The sequence below is a fragment of the Sycon ciliatum genome, chromosome 8 (genome assembly GCF_964019385.1).
Source record: "Sycon ciliatum chromosome 8, ocSycCili1.1, whole genome shotgun sequence".
In the NCBI taxonomy this organism is placed as follows: domain Eukaryota; kingdom Metazoa; phylum Porifera; class Calcarea; order Leucosolenida; family Sycettidae; genus Sycon; species Sycon ciliatum.
In genome coordinates, this window is record NC_088650.1 from 32,600,381 (window position 1) to 32,626,489 (window position 26,109).

The 26,109-nt window shown below is 47.7% G+C and overlaps 1 protein-coding gene across 2 annotated transcripts; it reads right to left on the reverse strand.

Moving 5' to 3' along the window:
* Positions 1 to 630: 630 nt before the first annotated feature.
* Positions 631 to 25,904, reverse strand: LOC135822814 (uncharacterized). Of its 2 annotated transcripts, XM_065335646.1 has the most exons (12): positions 25,589 to 25,904; positions 23,650 to 23,819; positions 23,206 to 23,328; positions 22,445 to 22,546; positions 21,911 to 22,021; positions 21,145 to 21,228; positions 10,063 to 10,093; positions 6,218 to 8,913; positions 4,316 to 5,562; positions 3,462 to 3,541; positions 2,882 to 3,125; positions 631 to 1,732 (listed from the first exon to the last, which is right to left on the reverse strand). In XM_065335646.1, exons 2-12 carry the CDS (start codon positions 23,815 to 23,817, stop codon positions 1,717 to 1,719), a joined length of 4,902 nt encoding a protein of 1,633 aa, XP_065191718.1. In that variant the 5' UTR covers positions 23,818 to 23,819; positions 25,589 to 25,904; the 3' UTR covers positions 631 to 1,716. The 2 variants fall into 2 exon arrangements, with proteins under 2 accessions (XP_065191718.1, XP_065191719.1); XM_065335647.1 differs by lacking the exons at positions 10,063 to 10,093; positions 22,445 to 22,546; positions 23,206 to 23,328; positions 23,650 to 23,819; positions 25,589 to 25,904.
* Positions 25,905 to 26,109: the final 205 nt, after the last annotated feature.

Genomic DNA, 26,109 nt, shown 5'->3' on the forward strand with positions numbered 1-26,109 from the left:
TTTGCATGGAACGCACCCCATGGCCCACAGAAAAGTCGGCCCACTATGACGTCAATGATCCTTCAATACGCATACACCAACGGAGCCGGAGAGCACTGGGGACAAACAAAAAGTCGCGTCTTCTGGATGGCACCAGTTGTCAAGGGCAACAGCATCTAAATGACTGGAGAGACAGCAGTTTTTCTTTGCTTTTTCTTCAAAGGATTGTTGTCGCTGTTCACGCCTCGTTCTTTCCTCTACAAATCTCCTGTAGTCGTCGAGAGCCTTTTGCTGTGAAATTGGCTGCCGATCTTAGCGATTTTCGATGTAAAAAAGTAGCATTGGTTTGCGTACAGCTAGGTTCAAGAACCGCCTTTCTGCTTCCATAGTTTTCTTACACCACAACTACAAGGTACATTTGTGACCAGTTTTTTTGCGTTTTCTGCCGGCCGATTTGGGGAAAGCCTAACCATGCGTGCAAGTGGCGTATCAGGAACTGGGTGTGGGGGCTGTCGTGGTAGCGAGAGAGTCCTTGATGTGGCTCAAGACTGTCTGAGCGTCGGAAGTCAGTACGACCGAGCGTGTCGTGCCCTCACGGCATCATTGCATCCCGAACCAACGGACATGAAAGACATTAATTCACAAACAACGTTTCATCATTAGGAAAGTTACTTTCTCACTCAAGATTCAAATTTAACGGAAAAAGGACAGCTGCGTCCACAGGCAGCTGCGCACAAAGATCATGCATTGAAATGGCGACCACGACTTTCATTTAAGTGGAATGGTGGAAAAGGAACTAGTGCAACGACAAAATTGAAACGGAGAAGAAGTAACAGCAAGGAGAGCGAATTGCTAAAGTGCACTAGCCTGCACTAGGCTACAGTCTGCAGACTCTGTAGTTTTGACCTCATAGTCATGTAGTCAAGTGGTTACATACACATATACACGTCATACCAATACGTCATCATGGGCATAACAAAAAGAACAGAAAGGAAAGTCATGTGTGAGCAAAACAAATCAAGAGCGCGAGACTACTCACGATATGAAAACATAACGAAAAATTTGTTTCAGAACGAAATGCAAAGACTAGAGAAACGAAGACTACCTTCGAAGCTACTTTGAAGTGGAATGGAGTCAATCCTTAGAAATGAAGATAGGGAGCCAGAATTCTGCTAACCCAAGCGTGGAATCAGCCACAATGTAAGAGAGTAAGAGAGTACAATCATTGTCATGGTATATACGAAAACACTAATGTTAATCATCGTCATGTAATGCAAAATACAAATTAATTATTCAGAATTTATTTTCATGTTTTTCATTGCGACGTTCGCGACAGAGAGGTTCGTGGGAGATTGAGGGCTTGCTTAACAAATCCGTGATGAAGTGTCGGTAGATATTTACCAAGCCCAGAAAGCGAGGTAGAGAGCAGAGTGAGTGTCTGGAGCAGGGTAGTCCACCAAAGCCTTGACTTCCTCTGCCAGTGTCTCAATGCCGCCGCCAGCAGTGGCTTTGACATTGTGACCCAGGAATGTCACGGAGGGCTGCATGAAGACACACTTGCTGACAATGACCACCAGACCATACTATGCCAAGTGCTGGAAGATGGTCTTCAGATGCTTGAGGTGTTCTGCTGTCGAGCGACTCACTACCAGTATAATGTAGACAGTTGACAGCTAAGCCAGGAACGAATAGAGGCCACCACTGGGCAGAAGAGCAGGCCAGCTTCAAGATGACGCCTCACCATGTTTCAACACTGTACCAAGGACAAACAACAAGAGAGAGAAAGGGAGAGAGAGAGAGGGAGAGAGAGGGAGAGAGAGAGAGAGAGAGAGAGAGAGAGAGAGAGAGAGAGAGAGAGAGAGAGAGAGAGAGAGAGAGAGAGAGGGAAAGAGAGCAGGGAGGGTAAGAGAATGAATGATATGCAGACAGACAAGCAAGCCGACAGATATGGTATTCTGCAATAAAAAGACAGGCAGAGACAGAGGGGCGGGGGGGGGGGGGGGTTGAGAATATTTTAGAAGGAAAGAGTGTTTCATTTGACACTCTTCTTCACTCCCATTTTCTGTTTTATTGTTTGTTATTCTCTGCTGTGCTTCAAATTAGGTCCCCGCCCTCTATTCGAAATCATTTTCGATACTTTGCCCTCAATTCGGTGTGCCTGCCATTTGAAGATGCCGAGACCTCTAGTCGGTTGAACATGGCAGGCCGAACCAGCACCATCTCACACCATGCTAGCTCCATTGGCCTGCCAGTGAGATGTGTATCTTGTAAAAATTTATAGAAATGAGAGAGGTGAAGTCGTGATTTTTTTCGTCTACGAGGCTGACCAGATTTTGGCGATGGTTGCACGCTCAAAGAATATACACCATTTTACTGAGAAAAAACGTTTGGCCGGATGTTAGCACAACCGACACGACTTGAAAAGCTGAAGCTCTTCAGCTCAGGTGAGTGCGATTGGTGTTTTCTTGCATGATCTTGTCAGTCTATCAGATCCTTGGTATTCTTAGAAAACTGCTAACCCAAACTAGGGAAAACACATTGGAACGAGTTTTGAAGCAACTATCCACGACTGTAAGTTTTGAAGCAACTATCCACGACTGTAACAAGATAATAATCAGTCAGAAAGGGCAATCACAGGGCATCGTTCCAATGTGTTTTCTTACATTTTACATTCTATTACTGGATCAGTATCCGAGTTTAAATTTTTCAAACCAGGGACTTTGCTACTGGGAAGCAATTCTCAGACGACAAGCCAAGGTGCAGGCAGAATCCCAGCACAGACCGTCCATCACTTTCTCAAACAAACTTGACCACCACACCATCCCTTCTCCCTGGCCCCGACCCGGACCATCCCACCGAAATACTGGATGACAAGGAGATCAGTTATTCTTGTTTAACTCACTGGAATGTTTTCTCAATCTTTTTCTTCTTGTCGGGATTCAGGTCTAGCGCTATCTTCTTTAACTCGGCCAGGGTGACTTCACGCGTTCCAGCTTTGTCCACGGCCCACCTGATAACACCATGCATATTATCCGGTATGTTAGTGGTGCCATGGTCGTTTCTCACGATAAAGTCTTGCATGTCGTCTTTGAAATCGTTGCTGTATTCTGGGTCAATCAGTATTGCAACGGCTTGGGCAAAGTCCTCTGGACACACAGGAGAACAAGGAGGGAACATAAAGAAATACAGCATTTCTCAGAGACATGTCGGTAGCCTATTCACGTTCCCAATACACTGCCCCACACCACAGCAAGTCTAAGCACAGGGACTACAAGTTACGCTATAATGTATATAGTCCTATTCCAAGTCTTTATTTGGTACAGTAAAGAGGTGATAGAAACATAGCAAGTAGGAACAGCTAAAATAACAACAAACAATGTAATGTATTTAGTGACACAAACATCTGGGTGCGGATTATACTCCGGAATATATGCTACGTATTTTGTCTTCCATTCTACACAGATAGGCAGCAACATACTTACCACGCTTAAGGCGGCTGACGCAACCTTCAATGCTTCGGCTGAAGTTTCGAAAGTCAGAAATTTCTGACAAAACTTTCAGTCTGAAAGAGGGACAGAACATATGAAAACGACATGTATTTTCATGTTAATCACGGAGGGTCAGAAGACAACGCGAAGAGGGGATTTTAATAAAGGAATAAATAGAACTAAATCCGCCGTCATCATCATGCATCATTTCGTTGATGCATGGTGATGACGGCAGAGTCAGTCCTCTATACTGCTTTATTCCTTTATGAGAGAGAAATAGAGATACAGAGAGAGAGCGAGAGAGAGAGAGAGAGAGAGAGAGAGAGAGAGAGAGAGAGAGAGAGAGAGAGAGAGAGAGAGAGAGAGAGAGAGAGAGAGAGAGAGAGAGAGAGAGAGAGAGAGAGAGAGAGAGGGGAGAGAGATAGAGATAGTGTGAGCGAGAGAGAAAGAGAAATAGAGAGACAGAGAGAGAGAGAGAGAGAGAGGTAGAGAGAGAGGTAGAGAGAGAGAGAGGTAGAGAGAGAGAGGTAGAGAGAGAGAGAGAGAGAGAGAGAGGAGAGAGGAGAGAGAGAGAGAGAGAGAGAGAGAGAGAGAGAGAGAGAGAGAGAGAGAGAGAGAGAGAGAGAGAGAGAGAGAGAGAGAGAGAGAGAGAGAGAGAGAGGGAGGGAGGGAGAGAGAGAGACAGAGAGAGACAGAAAGAGAGAGACATAGAGAGAGAGAAGAAAATAGTGGTATGGACTTTGAGTAACATTGCTATTAGCATATAAAAGGTAGAATTGAGATCAGGTGTGAAGCAATACCTGTACCATGTACACATGATTTGAATTACAGCAAGTCTATGTGCTTACGGTGATGTTGAAGGTTGTGATGCAACTGCCTCTGCGGGTACTAATGCTGCTGCTGCCGCTGCTGCTGCCGCTGCTGCCGCTGTTGCTGGTGATGATGATGATGGTGCTGGCAGAGGTAATGCAGCTGCTGCTGCTGATTGTCCGGCTGGTGGCACTGCTGCTGCTGGTGGGACTGTTGCTGGTGGCACTGCTGCTGCTGGTGGCACTGCTGCTGCTGCTGGTGGCACTGCTGCTGCTGCTGGTGGCAGTGCTGCTGGTGGTGGCACTGCTGCTGCTGGGGGCACAGCTGCTGCTGGTTGCACTGCTGCTGGTGGTGGAACTGCTGGTGGTGGTGGAACTGCTGCTGCTGCTGGTGGTGGCACTGCTGCTGTTGGTGGCACTGCTGCTGTTGGTGGCACTGCTGCTGCTGGTGGTGGCACTGCTGCTGCTGGTGGTGGCACTGCTGCTGCTAGTGGCACTGCTGCTAGTGGCAATGCTGCTGGTAGCACTGCTGCTGCTAGTGGTGCTGCTGCTGGTGGCACTGCTGCTGCTGCTGCTGGTGGTGGAACTGCTGCTGCTGGTGGTGGAACTGCTGCTGCTGGTGGCACTGCTGCTGCTGCTGCTGCTGCTGGTGGCACTGGTGCTAGTGGCACTGCTGCTGGTGGTGGAACTGCTGCTGCTGGTGCCACTGCTGCTGCTGCTGGTGGTGGCACTGCTGCTGTTGGTGGCACTGCTGCTGGTGGTGGCAATGCTGCTGCTGGTGGTGGCACTGCTGCTGCTAGTGGCACTGCTGCTAGTGGCAATGCTGCTGGTAGCACTGCTGCTGCTAGTGGTGCTGCTGCTGGTGGCACTGCTGCTGCTGCTGCTGCTGGTGGAACTGCTGCTGCTGGTGGCACTGCTGCTGCTGCTGCTGCTGGTGGCACTGGTGCTAGTGGCACTGCTGCTGCTGGTGGAACTGCTGCTGCTGGTGCCACTGCTGCTGCTGGTGCCACTGCTGCTGCTGGTGACACTGGTGCTGGGGACACTGCTCCTGGTGGTGGAACTGCTGCTGCTGGTGGCACTGCTGCTGCTGCTGATGGCACTGCTGCTGCTGTTGGTGGCACTGATGCTGGTGGCACTGCTGCTGCTAGTGGCACTGCTGCTGCTAGTGGCACTGCTGCTGGTGGTGGCATTGGTGCTGGTGGTGGCATTGGTGCTGGTGGTGGCACTGCTGCTGCTAGTGGCACTGCTGCTGGTCGCACTGCTGCTGCTGCTGCTGCTAGTGGCTGCTGAAACCGTTTTAGAAATCCGAAGATATTCAGGCAAGAAACACAAACAAGAGAAAAGTTCAGTCAGGCCCATTCCACAGACGTATACCATAAAATAATAATTATAATCCTCCATTCGTAGTGCATTGCAATTCTATGCTAGCTTTTGATCAAGTAGAATTCTATTGAGTATTGCTGAAAAGAAACTACTTCTCCTTGAAGAAATAATGAAAACTAATAAACGACACACGGTCACTTGATCAGTCAAATCCTCACCGTCACACGATTAAAGTCACAAGATCACAGTCACATGAACATGATCACGGTCACATGATCACAGTCACATGATCCCAATCAAAAGATCACAGTCACATGATCACTGTCACATGATCACAGTCACACAATCACTGTCATATGATCACAGTCACATGATCACAGTCACATGAACATGACCACGGTCACATGATCCCAGTCACACGATCACTGTCACATGATCACGGTCATGATCACTGTCAAATGGTCACGGTCACATGATCACAGTCACATAATCACTGTCACATGATCACAGTCACATGATGGTGTAGATACTGAAGCAAAGTATCTATTCTACCAGCTTGACATTTCAAGTGTATGCTGAAACCATACAAGACAGTGGAAGAAAATCTTCACAACTCACCTCAGCTTGGACAAATGGCACATCCTTACACAGCCAGGGCCAGAAGGACCTCGGGACAATGACCCTCTCCTTGCAGGTAGCACACATTGCCTTGAAGGTCAGAGCGGTGTTCATATCCGACTCATATGCCGTCAAGAAATGCTTCTTGTGCAAGCTGGTCAGCAACACCCACGACGAGTGTACCAGCACCTCTGCAGGACTGCTGCATTCCTTCAGGCGATCCTGGCATGAGTTGGAAGTGCAGGCGAATGACTCACCAACAACTGTGAACTGCTGGTATCCTTGGGTGCTGAGAACTTGTGTGAAGTCAACAATTGCACTCTTCATATCCCAAGCCACATCAGCAAGTATGGATGGTGTATCAGCAGCGCATTCTAAGCGAACACCTGTCGGTGTCCAGCAGAGGCATACTTGACTACAACCAAGCTCCAAATTCAGTGATGCCGCACTGGATGTGAACTGAAGACTGGCTGACTCTTTCTTCATACGATGAATTATGTAGGTGACTAAGCGACCGAACAGTGGTGGAGGAAACAGCATCCCAGGGAAACTGAGGTGGTTAAACGGTAGCTTAAAGGGAACATCATCCTCCAAAACCAACCGTAATGCTTCCTGGTTGCAACAGAACGGGATGAAGAGGTCGGGTAGGCCTGACGTGACAACCGGACATCTGTCTTGTCTGCTGATGCTGCTGCTGTTGCTGCTGCCGCCGTCTCTACTGCCACACCCTCCGGTGCTGGTGGCTGTACTGCTGGTGGCTGTACTGCTGGTGGCTGTACTGCTAGTGGCTGTACTGCTGGTGGCTGTACTGCTGGTGGCTGTTCTGCTGGTGGCTGTACTGCTGGTGGCTGTACTGCTGGTGGCTGTACTGCTGGTGGCTGCACTGCTGGCGGGCTTAAGTTCTGCTGCCAAGTTGAAGTAACACATTGATTTACAGAGAGCTAGCTGGACAACACGGCTGAGAGGATACCAAACTTTCTCTATCAACCTCGCGCTGGCAATTCCCGTACGTCGAAAGTGTTGCACTTCTCTGACTAATGTTGCTGATGTGCTTGGAAAAGCTGTCTCCTTAAGAGGGAAGGTCATCAAGCGTACAAAGTTGAGTAATAGCTGCTGGGGTTCCAGGAAAATGACACTTGAAGTGAGTGGATGCGGGCAGTCACAGCAAAACACTGTGCCGTGTTGCTGAAGGTGGTGCAGTAGATCAGACACTTGTGCAGTGGTGAGATCTTTGCCGCTAACATGCCGACAAAAGTCTACAAACTGTGGGTAGTCCATACTAACAAAACTCTGCTGCTGCCGCTGCTGCTGCTGATCACTACTGGTAGCTTGCATTGCATCATCACTGCACCCAGCCTCTGCATAGCGCAGCATTTCCTTTTGGTGAAGAGAAATAGCTTCTTCTATCTTCACCTGCATCAAGGGAATTCCTTGGACAGGAAAGGCAGACACAATTTTAGAGAGCTCTTGCTGTGCTTCAGCAAGCTGGCTGTGGCGAGATACGCGATCTTGAAGACGGTGATTGTCAACAAAGAAGGGTCCACAGACCTTGACATTGGGTCCGGCCTTTTCAGCCAGCTTGGTCACGGCATTGAAGAACATGTCCTTCTTCTTCTCTATTTGGTCGTCATCGACAAGATCCACATGTGTAACAACAACCATGATGGCTGTGCTACTCTCATCATGATGGTGGCTGCTATTGCTGCTACTGGTCTTACCCGTCTCTGTGTCTGACTGATGCTGATGCTGCTGATGTTGGTGCTGCTGCTGTTGGTGCTGCGGCTGTTGCGGCTGCTGCTGCTGCTGTTGCTGCTGTTGCTGCTGCTGCCGGTGGTGATGCTGGTCAGGGTGTGTGTCTGCTCTATGCTGCAAAGCAATCAGTGACAGACACATGTCAAGGTAGTCAGCCTGCGTCATTCCTGGCAACGGTGTGGAAGTTACAATCTCCTGACCATCGAAGCGGTAGACGTCTTCCGTTACCTCCTCATCCAGGTCACACCTCATGTCAAGAGTCACAATGTACACGCTGTCACAAACGGAAAACGAGATGCTTTGTTGTACCAACATCGGCATCTGTCCACCCATGTCCCACAGCTCAACAAACGCATATGCTGCTTCCGCTTCATTTGAACTGTTATCGACATTGCTGACAGACGAGCGAACTTGAGAGATAACATCTGGTGCCACTTTGGTCAGGTCATTAGCATGAGGAACATTGGCAAACTCATTGTGGACAGCGGATGTAGCTGCTGCTCCACCAGTAGGCGGAAAAGTAGCCAAAGGAATACTCTTTGTTGGTGGAAGTAGTGACCTGGTGAATTTCTTGAGCTTGGACCATGCTGATGGTTGTGCAGCGATGGGTAGCTCTGGAGCCTCCTTGATTTTCTTGACCAGATCTAGAGATGATCGGATACGAGCTGTGAGTAGATTGACAAAGAAACTATGTTGACTGTTGTCCACAAGAACTTGTGCGGCTTCTTGTGTGCCTGTGGCGAGTTGAGAGGAGAGATGCATTCTGAGTCTGGATCGATGGATGGAAATGGAGTCGGTGCTGTCCGCGTTTTCAATGAACTCTTCACCGAGCAGTGCACGGACAAAGCTGGACTTTCCTGTGGCGTACTTGCCGACAAGATACATACGCACGCGTACCACCATGGCCTCGTCCTTGCCACCAATGATGTCCTCAGCCACAGCAGCTGCATTGCAATAAACAATAATAATGCAGCAGCAGCAGTAGCAGCAAGAACAGCAGCAACAGCAGTAGCAGCAACAATCATTAGTACATGTTATCATGGGAAATGGTAGAATGTCTTGAGTACAACAGAGTTTACCAGTCACAAAAGCAATTGAGAGCCCACACCACCCCCCCCCCCCCCCACCCCACCCCGTTTGCTCTTCCTTCTTTTTTCTTTCTTTTTTTTTTACAAAAAAACACACGCCATTTGACGGCACAAAGCAGCAAGACAGCGATGAGACATATGGAATGGCAGGGGTGAGGGAGAGGCAGGGGCAGCTTGACCGACCATAGGGTCTCGGCTTCATTGCAACCCAAGCGCTCCAACTTCTATTCTCTTCCTGTTTGCCCCCCCCCCCCCCGCACCCCTTTTCTCTGTCTGTTTGTCTCTACGTTTCTCTCTATCTATACAGCATACAGCATTGGGTATATCTCTATCTATCTATCTCACTAAAAAGACAGAAAGTGGTCCAGTTTGGATTTTTCATAACTCAAAGTTTCATGCTATTGCAATCAGATGACTGATACTAAAACCTGAGACTAATCACTATGAATATGATCATGTGTGATACTTGGTGCTTAAATTGGTATTACTCTACACGATTCACGAATAACGCCAGCATCACACAGACGCTATAATTATGGTTGCCGGCAATTGCCAAAATTACTCCTTTGTATCTATCTATCTACACAAGAGAGAGAGAGAGAGAGAGAGAGAGAGAGAGAGAGAGAGAGAGAGATTGGAAACTTATCTATCTATCTATCTATCTTATCAATCTGCGGACAGAACTGTTTCGTCCTTTGTGGACTCATCAGCGCAGCACAGAGAAAACGAGCCCGAACCTGGTAGCAATGGAAAATATAATTTCCAAAGCCAGATTTAAACCAGGCCCAAATGTACCTTGCCAGAGTGCCCAAACTGACAAGTCAGTGACCTGTGCATAATGCAAACAGCAAAGGCACTACCCCACATGAGCTATCTATCTATCTCGCTCTCTCTGTCACAGTCTCTGTCTTGTTTTCTCCAAAATCTCGTACGTGAAGACTTTGATAACCAAAAATCATTACTACGAAGAAGTTCCTAAAATCTAGCAGACGGATTGGCACCCACCAGTTCGAAGTTCCTCTTTCTTCATTTCGTTCTTTGTTTCCAAGCAGAAACACAACACACACACAACACCAGAAATGAGTTGATCAATTTACTTTTATCAGTTTATCAGTTACTGGCAGCTGTACACAAGGTCAATGTGTGTGTGTGTGTGTGTGTGTGTTTTGTGTTTTTTGTGAGTACGTGAGTACCGAAGCAGTTGCTGTTTGCCTGTCTCCCTCAGTCTCGGCCATTCTGTGGACCTCGTCGTCGCTGGAAGGACACCATTCACACGGACCTATCCGTGGCTGGAGTGCGTAACTGGTTTGAGTTGGCAAGCGATCGTGGAGAGTGGCGTGGAGTGGTGACAGCAGCAGGTGAGGACAAGGAACCCGCCCCGAAGAGCATCGAGTGCCCAACCTGCAACCGTCTGTTCCGCCGTAGTTCCGACATGGTCCGTCACAAGTGTTCAGCAATCCGTCAGCTCCCGGTATCGGAGCAGCCTGGATCAGTACAGTGTCCAACATGCAACCGATGGCTACGTAGCAGAGGAGGCTTTGCGGTGCATAAGTGTCGGCTAGGCGATGTCGACCAGCCGCCGGCCCCTGCCCCTGCTCCTCTTGTTCCTGGTGTAACTTGCACCAACTGTCAGCGTTCATTTAAATCGGCTGCGGGTCTCAAGCGTCACCGTTGTGGAACCTGTCCAAAGCGCCCTACTGTGGCTGAACGCCAACAATTCAAGTTTCACTGCCAAGTTTGCCACAACCGACGGTTCCGGAGGCGTCAAGATCTGGAACGCCACTTGGAGCATTGCCTTCCTCCCCCCTAACCTCTCTGACAGTACCTCCCTTTGGGGAGCGGCGTGGCCATTTCTGGCAGCTGTCAATAGTAGTAGTAGTAGTGTTTTGTGTGTGTGTGCTTGTGTATGTGTGTGTGTGTGTGTGTGTGTGTGTGTGTGTGTGTGTGTGTGTGTGTGTGTGTGTGTGCGTGTGTGTGTGTGTGTGCGTGTGTGTGTGGCTTGGCCACCTTGGGCGAATGGAGGATTCCCGTCTCCCCAAGCGTGTCCTGTTTGCTGAGGGACTCAACACAAGGCCCAGATACGGTCCCAAGAAACGTTGGACTCACATCGCCGCTGCTGATCTGAGTGCTCGGTGCGTGACAGGTGACTGGTGCGACTTGGCGCAGGACAGACGAAACTGGCGCCTCATGTGCAACCAACCCCGGCCGGCTGTGCCAAAGCCTAGAGTGTTCATTTGCGGCTGTAGCAGGAACTCCCGTTTGCCCAACGATCTAACTCGCCAGAGGAATTACTGCAACTCCTGTTGCTATCATTGCACGAGCAATGGGCATCCAAACGTCCAAAGGTGTGTGTGGGGGGGGGGGGGGAGGGAGGGAGGGTGGCTGTGCAGTGGTATGTGCAGCGATTTCCAATCGAGAGGTTGCGGGTTCGATTCCAGACGATTATGGTCACACACGTCTTTCTTCTTTTTCTCAAATCTTGACTTTTCTTTCATTCTCGTGGGTGGGTACCAACAGCCAGTATATGCCAGCGTATGTGGATGTGTGTATGGAAAAAATGAAAAAGACCAAAAGCAGGGATTCACTGGCCAGAAAAACCACTTCATAGCTGTGTGGTGTAGACCAGGCTGAATAGTGGCGGTCAATTCTTCAGCCATGCAAGCTCTTGAATGGTGCCATCCCAGCACAACTTACTATGGCTTCGGCTGTAGCATCGCTATCATTGCCTCCAGCGATGGGCGTCAAAACGTCAAACGTGTGTGGCCCCTTTTCTCCACAGGAGATACTTGGCCCCTTTTCTCCACAGGAGAAAAGGGGCCAAGTATGAAATGGGTTAATGTCCGGTGATATCCTACAAAGTCGGACGGTACAACATTTAGTGCTTGATGCACAGGATAGGACACGGGTCGATTGCGACATTCGTTTTCCCCAGCCCCCAGGGTCTAAGCTACGTGCCGCTTTTCAGTCCCAAAATTCGTATTTTTGTTCTTAAGTATAAGCCATACGTCAGACTTTTACCTTTTTGACAATCTAACTTAATGGGTACTGGTACATACATACATACATACATACATGCATGCATGCATGCATGCATGCATGCATACATACATACATACATACATACATACAAGACGTTATAAATGCTTAAAAACTTATGAAGAACAACTGAGGTTATGGTGAAAAGGGGCCTAGTTTGTCCTTCACTCTGAACTGACATGTAGAAGCTTTGTGCAAGTGGAATGATGGATTTCAGTACATGAAAACAGTCTAATGACATCATACACTCATTATATGCATGGAGCGCTGTAGAGCTGGCTGATTCACTTCCAGCATTCGGATTATAAGCCGCAGGACGATTTTTGGATGCAATTCAAGGTGCAGCCAACACACCGGAAAACACGGTGTGTGCTGTGGTGCTAAGCCACAAGCAGTTGCAGTGGTTGCAGTTCATCCATTTCAGAGCTCCCAAGTTCATTTTCTCTTTGGTCGGGAGATCTCCCTCAAAGGGGGATAGCCAGGCGGGAGGTAGCCCTTCAAATGAGTGGTTTTCCATCTACTTACTCCGTAAATAAAAACATCGTGATGGATTTTTGATTTTGAGGGACTGGTTTGCGCACAAACTGCCGTGAAATTAGTCACGATTACTTTCTCGGCCTTCCCTGCCATGCCATGAAAGAGATATGATGCAAAGGCAGCGACCATTGACAAGTTCTAGTGCTGAAACGATTACGTTTCCTTAGTGCCTTAGCTGATACCATAACGATCGGCTTATCGGCTAAACGACTATTACTGTACCTACATGTACAGTCATGTACATATTCGTCTCGTACTCGCAACACTTTCGGTGCATGCACGCTTTGTGCAACCCCCCGCCCCCCCCCCCCCCCCCCAAAGGGGGGAAATCCCGAACCGAGCGTAAGTACCATTCTACTCGTTAAGCCGATAAAATCGAAATAACCGCTCGATCTATTTCTTATCAAGTAAGTAACGAGTAATCGATATAATCGTTTCAGCACTCGGGGGTACTGAACCAGTGTGCGTGAAGTTGAGCGTATGTGTAAATTTGCTTATGGCAATAGTAGGGGTGAAAGTTGGCACTGATATCCCGAGTTCGAGTACTCTGATTTTTTCCGATCGAATATTCGAGTATTCAACTATTATTCATCTCCTAAAAATTGCACACCGCCTTAACGCCTTAACATCACATGATACAACCCTGATTGAAGCGAGTGCCAGTCATTTTTCTCGGGTATATTGTTTGGTGGGTCATGTGGGCTCTCTCTCTAGTCGTGAACAAATGTTCACCACACAGTCTGCACATCAATATCTGGCGACTGCTGCTCTGAAACTGCAGATTTCTGTGGTTAATGCATGTACCATGTATGAACGAGTACTCTGATCTATTCCGAGTACGATTATTTTTGAAAAAACCGAGCGAGTACTCGAGTATTCGGTATAATTGTTTCACCCCTAGGCAATAGTGACTTCACTCAATTTTCAAACTCGCTCCAAATGCTCGGATTTTAGTCTTAACCCTTTCACTGCTCCTGTCGACTGCAGTCGACAGCGCATTCATGCACTCCGAGTGCCAGCAGTCCCCAGTGCTGTTGTCGACGCAAGTCGACAGGTAGACCTCACCCAGTTTGGCCCTCTATTTTCGAATATTGGAGATGTTTAGCCGTGGTAGACGGCCACTGGGCCCTGGAAGATGTCCATACCCATCGAAATACGCTGCCAGTAGTATGGGTTGCCATTTGAACAAAATCGAACCAGCGTCGTTGAAAATGCGCATTCGATTTTTGCCGAGCGGCGAGGAAGAAATCGGTTCTCACGCACTTCCACCTCCCAGAGTCGGTGCGAGTATTTTCCCCTTTCCCGTCAACTTTCATTGCACGGAGCAAGGAATTTGGTTCAGACTTGATGCCTAACTATTACTGTAAAACGACAAACTTTCGCGACTTTCGTGAGCAGGGCCGAATCGCGGAAGTTTGACACGCGAATATGAAATTTGTACAATCATCTACTACGCGATGCGTCGATGATCGATTGTGCACTGTCTGTACATACACTGCACAGACTCTGGACTAGCGCTGATCATTGCTTGCACGGCTACAGTCCAAAGCGTGCAGCTGCGGAAAGTAAGCGACCTTCCGTAAATACCAATATTTATTTAGAAACGAGAGCTATCATTTCTCTTCATCCTCCCTCCCCCACCCCTCAGAAACGAACACATACAAACGGTACATAGTATCGATTTTTTTTTCGTTTTTTCTGGACGTGATCACATATACAAACTGTGCATCGATATTTCTCGAGGAACGAACAGGCGCTCAACCCCCTCCCCCCTAAACGACTAGTTTTCGTTTCTAAATAAATATCTCGAGACTCCCTCGATTTAGGCTATGGCCTGTGGAGAATCCAAAAAATTCTATATTTACAGATGGCCCCTAACGTACCAACACTAGTTTTGCTTGTTGTCGTTGGAGTACGGCGACTTGAACCAGAATTGCAGAAGAGAATAAAACGATCGACTGGAGAATGTCTCAGTGTTGTGGAGAGGGTTGTTGAACTTGTTGGAGAGATTGGCCAGCTTGCTGTTGCGTAGATTTTAGTTAGTGTTGTACTGCTCGAAGAAGTCTTCTGAATTTTATCGCCATTAGTGTCGCAGTGGCTCAGCCGTTCGAAGAGAAAGTCTTCCGAAGATCCCTCTTCGAAAACGCCATCCTTTCTCCCAGTACCGTAAAGTCCGCTGCAAACATTAACCCCATTTTTGCAAGATCTGCTGGCCTGTACACACCGACCCCATGCACTGTCACCCCTACTGTACGAAAGTGCATCTCACACCGTAGCGCGAAGAGCGCTTTGCTACGGTAAACTATGTCCACTTTCCTGGTTTCGAAATCGCTCTGGGCACTAGCCACGAGCTAGCTCGTAGTGATTTTATGATGATGGCTGTTTTAATTCGCAAATCCAAACAGGAGTTTCTTCCGATTAATAAGGTAGCGAAGAACAGAGTATTGCAGGAAACAAATACACTTCTGACGGTGTTTCAAGCCATCATTTCCAAATCACACAACGCTCAGAGCAAGTGTTTTTCTCGAGCACTTCAGAGTTTTCAACAAGTTAGCAACGACTTTGTAGGGTAGCTTCGGTGACATACCCTGTTCGAATTGCAACTGCAATACTGCGAGTAATCAAGTGGTTGAATGACGCTTCGTCAGAACAATCACTGTTCCGTTCTGAAAGCGCGACATGGTGCACTGCAGAAATGTCATGAAAACTAGATGGATTCTACAGCATTACCACATGGAGAGCGAACTACCACAAAGACGACTCATTTATTGAATGAAAGGAATTCTCGACAGAAGTTTTTCTTTGCAGCAAGATAATGACAATCACTTTGCAGAGCCTCCTGGAAAGACATGGGCAGTTTGTAGGCATTACAGCCGCTTTCGTACGCATTCGACCTTCGTGTCAGTTTTCTACAACTATATTGACCTGAAAGTTACGAAAATAGTATGGACACGCTGGGGTGGGCGTTTGCTGCGAAGTGGGTGTTTGCAGCGAAGTGGGCGTTTGCTGCGAAGTGGGCGTTTGCAGCGAAGTGGGCGTTTGCAGCGAAGTGGGCGTTTGCAGCGAAGTGGGCGGTTGCTGCGAAGTGGGCGTTTGCTGCGAAGTGGGCGTTTGCAGCGAAGTGGGCGTTTGCAGCGAAGTGGGCGTTTGCAGCGAAGTGGGCGTTTGCTGCGAAGTGGGCGTTTGCAGCGAAGTGGGCGGTTGCTGCGAAGTGGGCGTTTGCTGCGAAGTGGGCGTTTGCTGCGAAGTGGGCGTTTGCTGCGAAGTGGGCGTTTGCTGCGAAGTGGGCGTTTGCTGCGAAGTGGGCGTTTGCTGCGAGGTGGGAGTTTGCTGCGAAGTGGGCGTTTGCTGCGAAGTGGGCGTTTGCTGCGAAGTGGGCGTTTGCTGCGAAGTGGGCGGTTGCTGCGAAGTGGGCGGTTGCTGCGAAGTGGGCGTTTGCTGCGAAGTGGGCGTTTGCTGCGAAGTGGGCGGTTGCTGCGAAGTGGGCGTTTGCTGCGAAGTGGGCGTTTGCTGCGAAGTGGGAGTTTGCTGCGAAGTGGAAGTTTGCTGCGAAGTGGGCGTTTGCTGCGAAGTGGGAGTTTGCTGCGAAGTGGGCGGTTGCTGCGAAGTGGGCGTTTGCTGCGAAGTGGGCGTTTGCTGCGAAGTGGGAGTTTGCTGCGAAGTGGGCGTTTGCTGCGAAGTGGGCGTTTGCTGCGAAGTGGGCGTTTGCTGCGAAGTGGGCGGTTGCTGCGAAGTGGGCGTTTGCTGCGGACTTTACGGTACTAGTGCTCACCTTATGATTATCTTTGATTCCTTCTTTGATTTCTTCTTTTCTGGCATTCTTCATGCACTCTGCACCCCAGCACTCCGAGTCTTTGTAAAATAAAATTCTTGAAGATTTTCGGTGGAAGGTAAAAATCGCTAAAATAAATCGCCGCTAACTGGTCCAGTTTGCTAAAACGCTAAATTTGGCCGCCGCGAAAGTTTGTCGTTTTACAGTATCCAAGACTCCAGGCGGCTATCCGTTGCGATAGGCGGTTGGAGTCACGGGTAGAGACAACCAGACGCTGGATTCCTCGGGGATGCATTCACTGTAAACTTGATGGAAACAGCGCTGGCGGCGTTCACTGGGTCCAGAATTAAAAATTTCTAAGAACTACCACGTTACCATGGTGATCAGCACGGTCAAGAGACACTACAGGTATGTCAGCTACAACCTAATTATATTCTTTCTACAACGACACCTACCTCTGGCTCAATACCTGACGATCTACTGCAAGCTGATGCGAAAGTGCATTACACCCGCGAACGCCGCGCTTGTCAACGGAACAGGGAAGTGCTTCACTCTCCAAAGTTGAAAAGTATTTGTATTTGGACTGCTGCTAATCGGGAGAACAAACGACCGCCACGGCGGCAGAACATTCCGCAGCTGTTCACCGACACGATCCGCTTCACCAAACGACTTACGAACGTTTCGTTCTCCGAGTTTTCTGGTGGCCGCAACAAGAATTCCGTCCGCAACGACAGGACGAAAGTCTCTAGCAACTGAAGTCCTGTTGCCACGAAGACAGAGAAGATTCCGCAAGTTATCTCTTCTGCTTCCAGTATTGTAGCTCTCCTGTCCACTGGCATATCTTTCAATCCCAGCGAACGAAAAAAGGATCTGCTTCTCTCTCCAAAACAACGAACAACTAACTAAGGGACCATCGCAAAAGTTCGCAGAAGCCCCCGAAACGAAGACCGTGAGTTTCGGGCCTGACCCCCCTCCCTCCCCCCTCAAACGAAACGACAGTCACAATATGGGCTTCATTATTTCACTTGGATGCTGCACACATAATAATTATTATAATATACTACACAGCAGGGGTTCATAAACCCTATGAACCCCTGCTAGTCCATAAACCACGCGTTTTATGGACTCTTGGTACTAGACTACACACAGTGTACAGGCAGCCAGCTACGCGACACGCGCAGTTGCATGAATGGACTACGCGTCCTGACAAGCGATCTACGCCGGCTGTGATGGCATGCTAATCTATATCAGCTCCTACATGTCGTCAATACTTTTTTGAATTGAAGCCCGATTTGCGATTTTCGACACGACTCCCTCCCCCTGCCCCCCCCCCCCCCAAACGTATGCTCTTCGTTTCAGGGGCTTCTGCGAACTTTTGCGATGGTCCCTAACTTTACTTCGCCAGTGTCCGGGCCGATCGTGTACATAGTGTATGCAGCGCATGCGGCGCACTTTCGCATGACATGACACGCATTTATGTGCAGCACGTTTGTACTTCGGATTTGGCAATTTTTCGACGGCAATGGCTTCCTTTAGGAGTTGTCTACCTACGATGTATACTTTGGAAAGCGGTAGTCGGTACAGAAAGTACCATAAACTCCAGGAAAAGTTGGCCTTTCGATTTTTTGAGCTGGAGGTAAAAAGTGCCTGGCATGGAGGGGTGTACTGCTCAGCTGACAGCCTGGCAGGGAGCGCCTTGTCACCTTGAGGGTTCAGCTGGCAGTGAAAGGGTTAATCAATTCTCTAGAGTACAGAATATAAGAAATCTGCAAGTAGTATTCAATTTCGCCAAACCATTACCTAGGGATAGTGATTTGAAGTGCAACAATTTCGGACTATCGCTAGAAACACAAATGAATGGGTGAAATGGGAGAAGCGAGAAAATTTCAAGACGACTGCACAGTACAGTATGGTGTACAGTGCACAAGTACAAAGCCTCATCACTCGAACTGAGCGGACCGTGCGCATATGGTATTGCTTATAACTTGGTATGCTGGCGCAAAACAATTGCTCATGGAGGAAGACGAAAGGGTCTCAACGCCTGGAAATGTCAAATGGCCAGAAGTTGTTCGACGCTGATGATGATGGCATAGTCTGCGGCACTGCGACCCGACCAGAACAAGCCAAAACTCATCACCTAAAAAAAACGCTTGTCGTATGGAAACGGGACTTTGGGTTTCAAACGGATGAACATCATTCTCTTCTCTCCGACAAAGCAATACACTTGCTGAAATATTCTAGAATTTGACGTAACCACGCCGAAAAACAATGCCAAGTCGGATTCTCCCATCTGAAGTATTGAAACTTGTTTTTCCACAGAATCAGGGTCTGGGTTCGAGGGAGTGAAGTCACAAATGACAATGGGTCCGTTTGATCCTATAATAGGGGATTCACACTCACGGGGAAACCTGAGGTCACGGGACAAGGTAAAAGTTTAGACCTTCGGTCAACGGAGTGGGGCCGTTCACACCCGTGGTCAGTTTTCCCTTGGCCGTGTGTTTGGCAATGGATTTGTGGTGGGGAAATTAAAAAATGATCTGTAACTGCATTTTTGTAGTACGTTCTGTGCACGATTTTCCGAGGGCACTGTCTGAAAATGCAGGTTGCGATGCACCCGTACAACTACGGGTTCAGAGTTCTCGCCAAAGACAAGATCTACACACGCGCATCGTATGGCGACGGGATTTTTCCCTTAACAAATGGCCTGAGGCCCACGGCCACGGCTTTGCCAATTTTTTCCCGAAAGGTTCTTCCTTTCCCCCAGTACCATAGTTTCCATAACAACTTTCCCATAACCGTGGTTTTACCCGTGTGTGTGTGTGAATCCCCTATAAGGTGAACTTAAGGAATACTAGTGATAACCACAAGTGCAAGCATTGTACATGAGAAAACACAACCAGGGGTATTAATAGGCCATTCACACGACGTGTAAACACTTGCACGTGTGTGACCAAGATAACACTGGCAAACCGTGATCCAGTTCACACGGTGCTGGGCAAACTTTACAACCGTCAATGTATCCCTAGTGACCTCTTGAAAATACCGGGAAATGTTAAATTTAAAATTTTCCGTTGTTCAAGCAATGCAAGTTTATTGTATCCGAGTAAATATCCTTGGAAACGGTACGATAAAAGTGAGTTTGGACGTCGTGTGAATGGCCTATAAACACCAGTGTGTGTAGTGCAGTATCTGGTGAAAAACATATTCACGGTCAACATGTGTCACTAGTGACACCAAAAACACCTACACGAGAGTGTAATAGTGATAGACATCTCATCAAGTGTACATAAACAAGAGTGCGCAACTCTCACATCTGCTCTGTTCCATGGGGGAGTTATTCGTCCATACAATGCATGCGCAAAACATGCGATGGGCACTGGACCTTCATTGCGAGTCTCTGTTTCGCCGTCTTGAAACCAACAATTTTTCGTACCAGACGATGGCAATTGTGACGAAACGTTGTACATAAAAGGAATCGGTTCGGTTTGCAGTGCTGTGGGAATGGGTGTGTCCACCCAACTACTCTCTTCAAATTTCTCTCCCTGTTAACCCTCTCAGTGCCATGAGCGACTTTAGTCGCCCAGAATGAGTATGTGTGTACAAATATTTTCGTATCTCCACTTCTACACACAGGAGAGTAACAAACGAGCACTCAACGTCTCCAGGAAGACCTACTTATCACATCGGTTTGTGTCCGTGAGGATAAACGTCGCCAGAATGCAGGAAATGGACATCGCTCAGGCGCCCTCTCGAGGAAGACTATTTTCGCTGCATTTTCTCTTCACAATGGTCTGCCTGACCTTGATATCTTTCCAGAGAGCCATCGTTTGTAAAGATCTGTGGATATACAGCTGAGCTATGAAAAATTTGAGTCCAGCTCAACTCAGAAAAATTTGTATTTTTCTGACCCCCTTGGCACTGAAATGGTTAATTAATAGCTTGTTATCAAACCCATAGCGCATTTCAATGAAACCCATCCAAGCCACTCACGTGCCCACAGACTCAAAGTTTCTGCCTTGCACAGTACTACAGTCAGACCTCGCATAACCGCACACATCCGTTTTCCACAAAAATATCCGGATAGGCGAGGAAACCGGATAATCAAACACGCACACTGTATGTATGCATGACATATGCTGTAAATCGGTAACCAACGATTTTCTTCCGGATGGCGAGGGATCCAGATAAAAGAGGACCGGATAAGCAAGGTCTGCCTGTACTAAACAGTACAGCATGTGCAGTGCAGAATCAGGTGGAACACATGTTCACGATCAACATGTGTAAATATTCACAATGTGAACGGCAACATGAGGGGTGTGATGGTGCCACACATCTCATCAAGAGTACATACCCCCAGAGTGTGCAACTGGGATAGGGTTGTGGGACGGCGTAATCCGTGATGTACGTCATTTTTGCGTCGGACTTGCCTCATTCCATCGTGGCGGTGCACCACGTCCACACTTCCTCTACTTATGATGTCATTATTATGACGTGCAACACAGATTTCGCCGTCCCAAATCTGATAAGTGAACTTGCGCACCCTGGAGGGTTATGTTCTCTTGATCTCATGGATAGCTATACAAATGTAGGACATGGTGGTGGTAGGTGCACCTCACGTGACTCACGTGACACCTAATCACTGCATAGTTCAACCAATCAAATGAACGACACGCTGTAATGAATACTGTATACACACAGTACATCTAAATTCAGTCACTCACAGTCAAGTCTATTCAACATACCTTCACACTCTCGTGCTCCAGCAGCAACTGCACACATCCCTCATGCTTCCTTTCCCTGGCTACGTCCAACGCTGTTTTCCCTTCCTGAGTAAATCAACAACACATCACAGGGACAACAGAAAAAAATATTCGTGAAAATTCGAATTTTACAAAAACGAAAACACGCTGACGAAGGGCAAGGACATAATCTACAACAAAACGAAATCAGTCTCTCCACAAGACGACTTACATGTACAGAACAAGTCTCTCCTTCCTCAGCAACATTGCTACTCCATGCATTCACAGGAAAAACTCCAGTTCATGCCTCGACAAATTTGAATATATTTTACAGATTTCTACTGGAACGAAAATATCCACGACGAAAGGAAGGCGTCCACAACGTCTGCTCCACGTCAGGAACAACTCCATGTCGTCTGTGTGCTCGTTACATTAACAAGAACCCTTCACTCCTCACTCGTTCCAACAAACACCATCAAACAGTCTACTCCTTCACACACTGATTTCGAAATTCTTCAAAAATCGAACAACAGAGTGAATATGACCACGTGGCTATAGTGTACGCATGATGTCATCGAGTACGGTATCGTACAACTGGTACACATTTCTGACAAGAGGAGAGGAGAGGACAGTTGTACAATTGTGGTAGTCGTGATATATATGAGAGAGAGAGAGAGCGAGGGGCAGAGAGAGAGAGGGAGAGGCAGGACAGGTGAGAAGGACGAGTAGAAACTGTTCACTTCACAACAACACACAATCAAATACTTACCCTGTCACGCAGTGTGGTATCCAACGTGACACCGTCACTGTCATGTGACAGCATCACCTTGACAACGTTGATCCTGTCATTGATGACTGCCCAGTGTAGTGGAGTCCGTCGCTGTAGTGTAGAGAAAGAGAGAATGTGATGAGTATTGCTATACAACCATTACACTAACTACTACAACCACACACCGACACAGACCTGGACAACTAGAACAAACACATCAACACACGCACACACGCTCACACACACTCGCGCGCACACACACACACACACGCACACAAACACACACACACACACAAACACACACACACACACACAAACACACACACACACAGTGACACACACGCACGCACACACACACACATGCACACATACGTACAGCTGTACAGACACACGTGGACAGATATGTACAAAGACACACATGGTTAACCAATGTACAGGATGATTGTCTCACAGACATACAGACAGACATGTAGGAACATACAAAGTGAGAATTCAGTTGAGACAACCAGACTCTAAACTATCACTAGTTCTTACCAAGCTGTCCTGCACATTGACATCAGCTCCTCGTGCGATGAGTATATTTGCTAGTCGATCTCTTCCAAGGATTGCACAGTAGTGCAGTAGTGTCCAGTTTTTCTGTACACACACACACACACGCACACACACACACACACACACACACACACACACACACACACACACACACATATGCACACACACACAGGCACATGCGCGCACGCACACGCACACACACACACACACACACACACACGTACACGTACACTCACACACACACACAGGCACATTCGCGCGCACGCACGCACGCTCACACACACACACACACACACACACTGGCACAAGCGTGCACGCACACACACACACACAGGCACATGCGCGAACGCACACACACACACACACACACACACACACACACACATACAAATACACACACATACACACGCACACACATGCACGCACACGCACACATGCGCACGCACACAACCACACACACATGACAGACACACACACACGTGACAGATACACAGTCAGTTGTACATCCCAATGACGCGAAGTCTTGGGGCATGTGGACAGACGGATACGTGGTACAGTGCAGGGATACAGAAACACAGGAGTAAAGCATCAGACAGACAGACAGACAGACAGACAGACAGACAGACAGACAGACAGATAGATAGACAGACAGACACACATACACACACACACACAGACAAAAAGAACAACCATTACACTGAACAGTGCTGAGTCTTGTAACAATCAAGAACACAACAACTTACGTAAGTTTCGTCTTGCTCATCCACCTCTACACTATGTACACTAAATATGTAGTGTACAATAGTGGACAGGATGTCATCACGAAGATGATAACCCTCCAAGCAGATCACAAAAAGGAGCATTGTCTGTGTGATATACAAAACAGAAAAAACGATTTGATTTACAAAAACGACAGCAACAATACTCTCAGTGCAATGCCATCAGGAGTTAGGAAACCTATTGATTGACCTCAGGGGTCAGTGATCCAAACCAGACAAATTGGCATAACTTGATTCCAGCTTGAGAGAAGCTTGCAGCAATTGCACATCTTGTAAAGTTATGTCACATCAACGATTCCCACTCGTCAACAATCACTTGACAATGGTACAGACGAGAAGACAGGGTGTCACAGAAAACTCCCCCCCCCCCCCCCACACACACACACTGTACAGCAACACTCTACTTACTCCCATTGAGTAGCAGCATGATGATGATGGTGGATTCCATGTCACTTTACGTGATGTGGAGGACAATTGCGACTGCTCAGGAGGCACAGCAGCCTGAAGACTTTCCAGTGTGGCATCTCTTCGCTGCACCTCCTGAGCAAACGTGTCGAACACAACTTGACTGGACATGTCTGTACAGGGACAATGTGTACGTAACACAGACAGACACACATACACAGACACACATACACACACACACACACACACACACACACACACACAGACAGACCCACAGACAGACACACATTATAATATAAGTCATGTACACGGAGCAATGGACAAACAGACCGTCACACATGGATGCACACACAGACACACAGACAGACGGACACATGGATGGACTGACACACAGACCGATAGAGAGACACAGACAGACAGATGGACAGATACACAGACACACAGACAGACAACAAGTACTCACATACTATGACATACACAATGATCCAAACAAGATTGATCTCACGTGTCAATACTTGTATCTACGCTGATGCGTACGCACACACGTACACACTCGTCATGACGTCATACCCAATGCCATATTTAGAGTGAAACAACCTTTGACCCCACGTCTACGGACATGCAGCTACGTCAGTCAGTGACTGTGTCAGTAGCTGAAAAAGGTGAAGACGATCAATGAACGACATCACGGGGACATCTTCACAACACACTGCAACACAATGCAATTTACGTGTCTCAGCAAAACCACAGAAATCACCGACAAATGTTACACCTCATTACTACAACTGCCTACGACAACTATCGACGAAAGAATACTGCTCTCCACTTCAAACAACACCAACTCTGTACAGTTGACAACCATGCAAGAAGAAAACGACAGTTCGAGGAAAGGTACGTCTCTACCCAAAATGAATGGAACAATTTCAACTTCAACTTTACAAGCACGAACAGTAACAACAGCAAACACTTGATATTCGAACAATCTCCATCGTCGATCGCAACCGGAAATACTCAGTATCCATCCTCCTGCTCGTCAGGTCTACCTTCGTTACAAAGAACTGAAAAGTACTTCGTCTACAAGACTCGGGTCAATCAGTAGGTCCCTGAATGACCGTCGCGTTGTGACACGGGACAAAGACAAAGATGGAGACCAACGACCAACGACCAACGAGACGACACTACTAACGAAAATATGGGAAGTAAACGAAAAGAAAGAGATGGAGTGCCACCATTTGTAACTTACATTCCTTGTTCGAGTAACGTTGATGACATTGAAAACGATCTGCCTTTCTCTACTTTCTCACCATATGTAGGAAACATGATGAACTTCTCTTGTCTATTGAGAGTTCTGAACATGGTCTAATCTAACTTGCTATATGGATAAAGTCACCGTTGAACTACTCATAGACGAACACGACTACAAGTGGCGAGTCTAAAGAGAAGAGATCAAGAAAGTCATCCTTGAACGTTGTCTTCAAGTAGCAGTGAAGAGTAAAGAAGAACCGTGGCGTGGAAGTGCGGAGGGCTTTGACCGGATGGTGCAGCAAAGAAGTAACTCACTGTTTGAACTTTGGACTTTGACCTGAACCGCTACCGAACGATCCACACATGGCCACAGCTGGATAGCCAGAACGATAACTACTTCTGAGTACCGGTACTTGTAACAGAACAGGGGAGTGAATGGAATGATCCAGTCGCTAACGGGAGCAAATATAAATGAACCCATTATGACAACCAGATCCGTGCAGTACCTAGCGGATTTGTACCAGGCATGTGCACACACGCTAGTTCTCAACCGTGTCACTCAGCCTGATGACCTAGCTCTGGAGTAGGCATAGTCAGTGGGCCAGTAACTTAGTCACAGTGTGCTATATCAGTGATACTAATGCAACATTGTAGGGGATTTTAAATAGACCTACAGCACATGATGTATTTTACTTACTGAGTGAATTGTCTGTTCCGTGAAATCTTTTTCAAACGTTGGCTGAGTGGACTGACTGGAATACGTAGGTCGCTGAGAGAAGGAGAGCGATATGCTGAACTTGGTATTCACTGGGAAAGCGTTATGCTGGACCTTTTACTCACTGAGAGAGCGTTATGCTAAACTTGTTATTCACTGGGAGAGCGTTGTGGCCACTACAGACTGGATTAGTAGTTGAGAGAATGAGTAACAATGACTGGAAAGGATAATGCACGACTAACAAAGGTAGGTATGAACTATTCAACAACACTAGAGGACGTTTACAAGATATGAGAAAGGGACGGAGACGAAAACGAACAACTAACAATTGACTGTGCCGTGCGAAATGGACGACTGAGCGGTGCAGATAAAATAACGATGTAATCTAATGTTTGAACGAATCGTGCTTTACATGCATGTGGTAAATGGCAAGAGATGCAGCTCACTGTCTGGCAGACCACGGTCCGGACGGCAGTCTACTTACACATACTAATTCTGCCTTA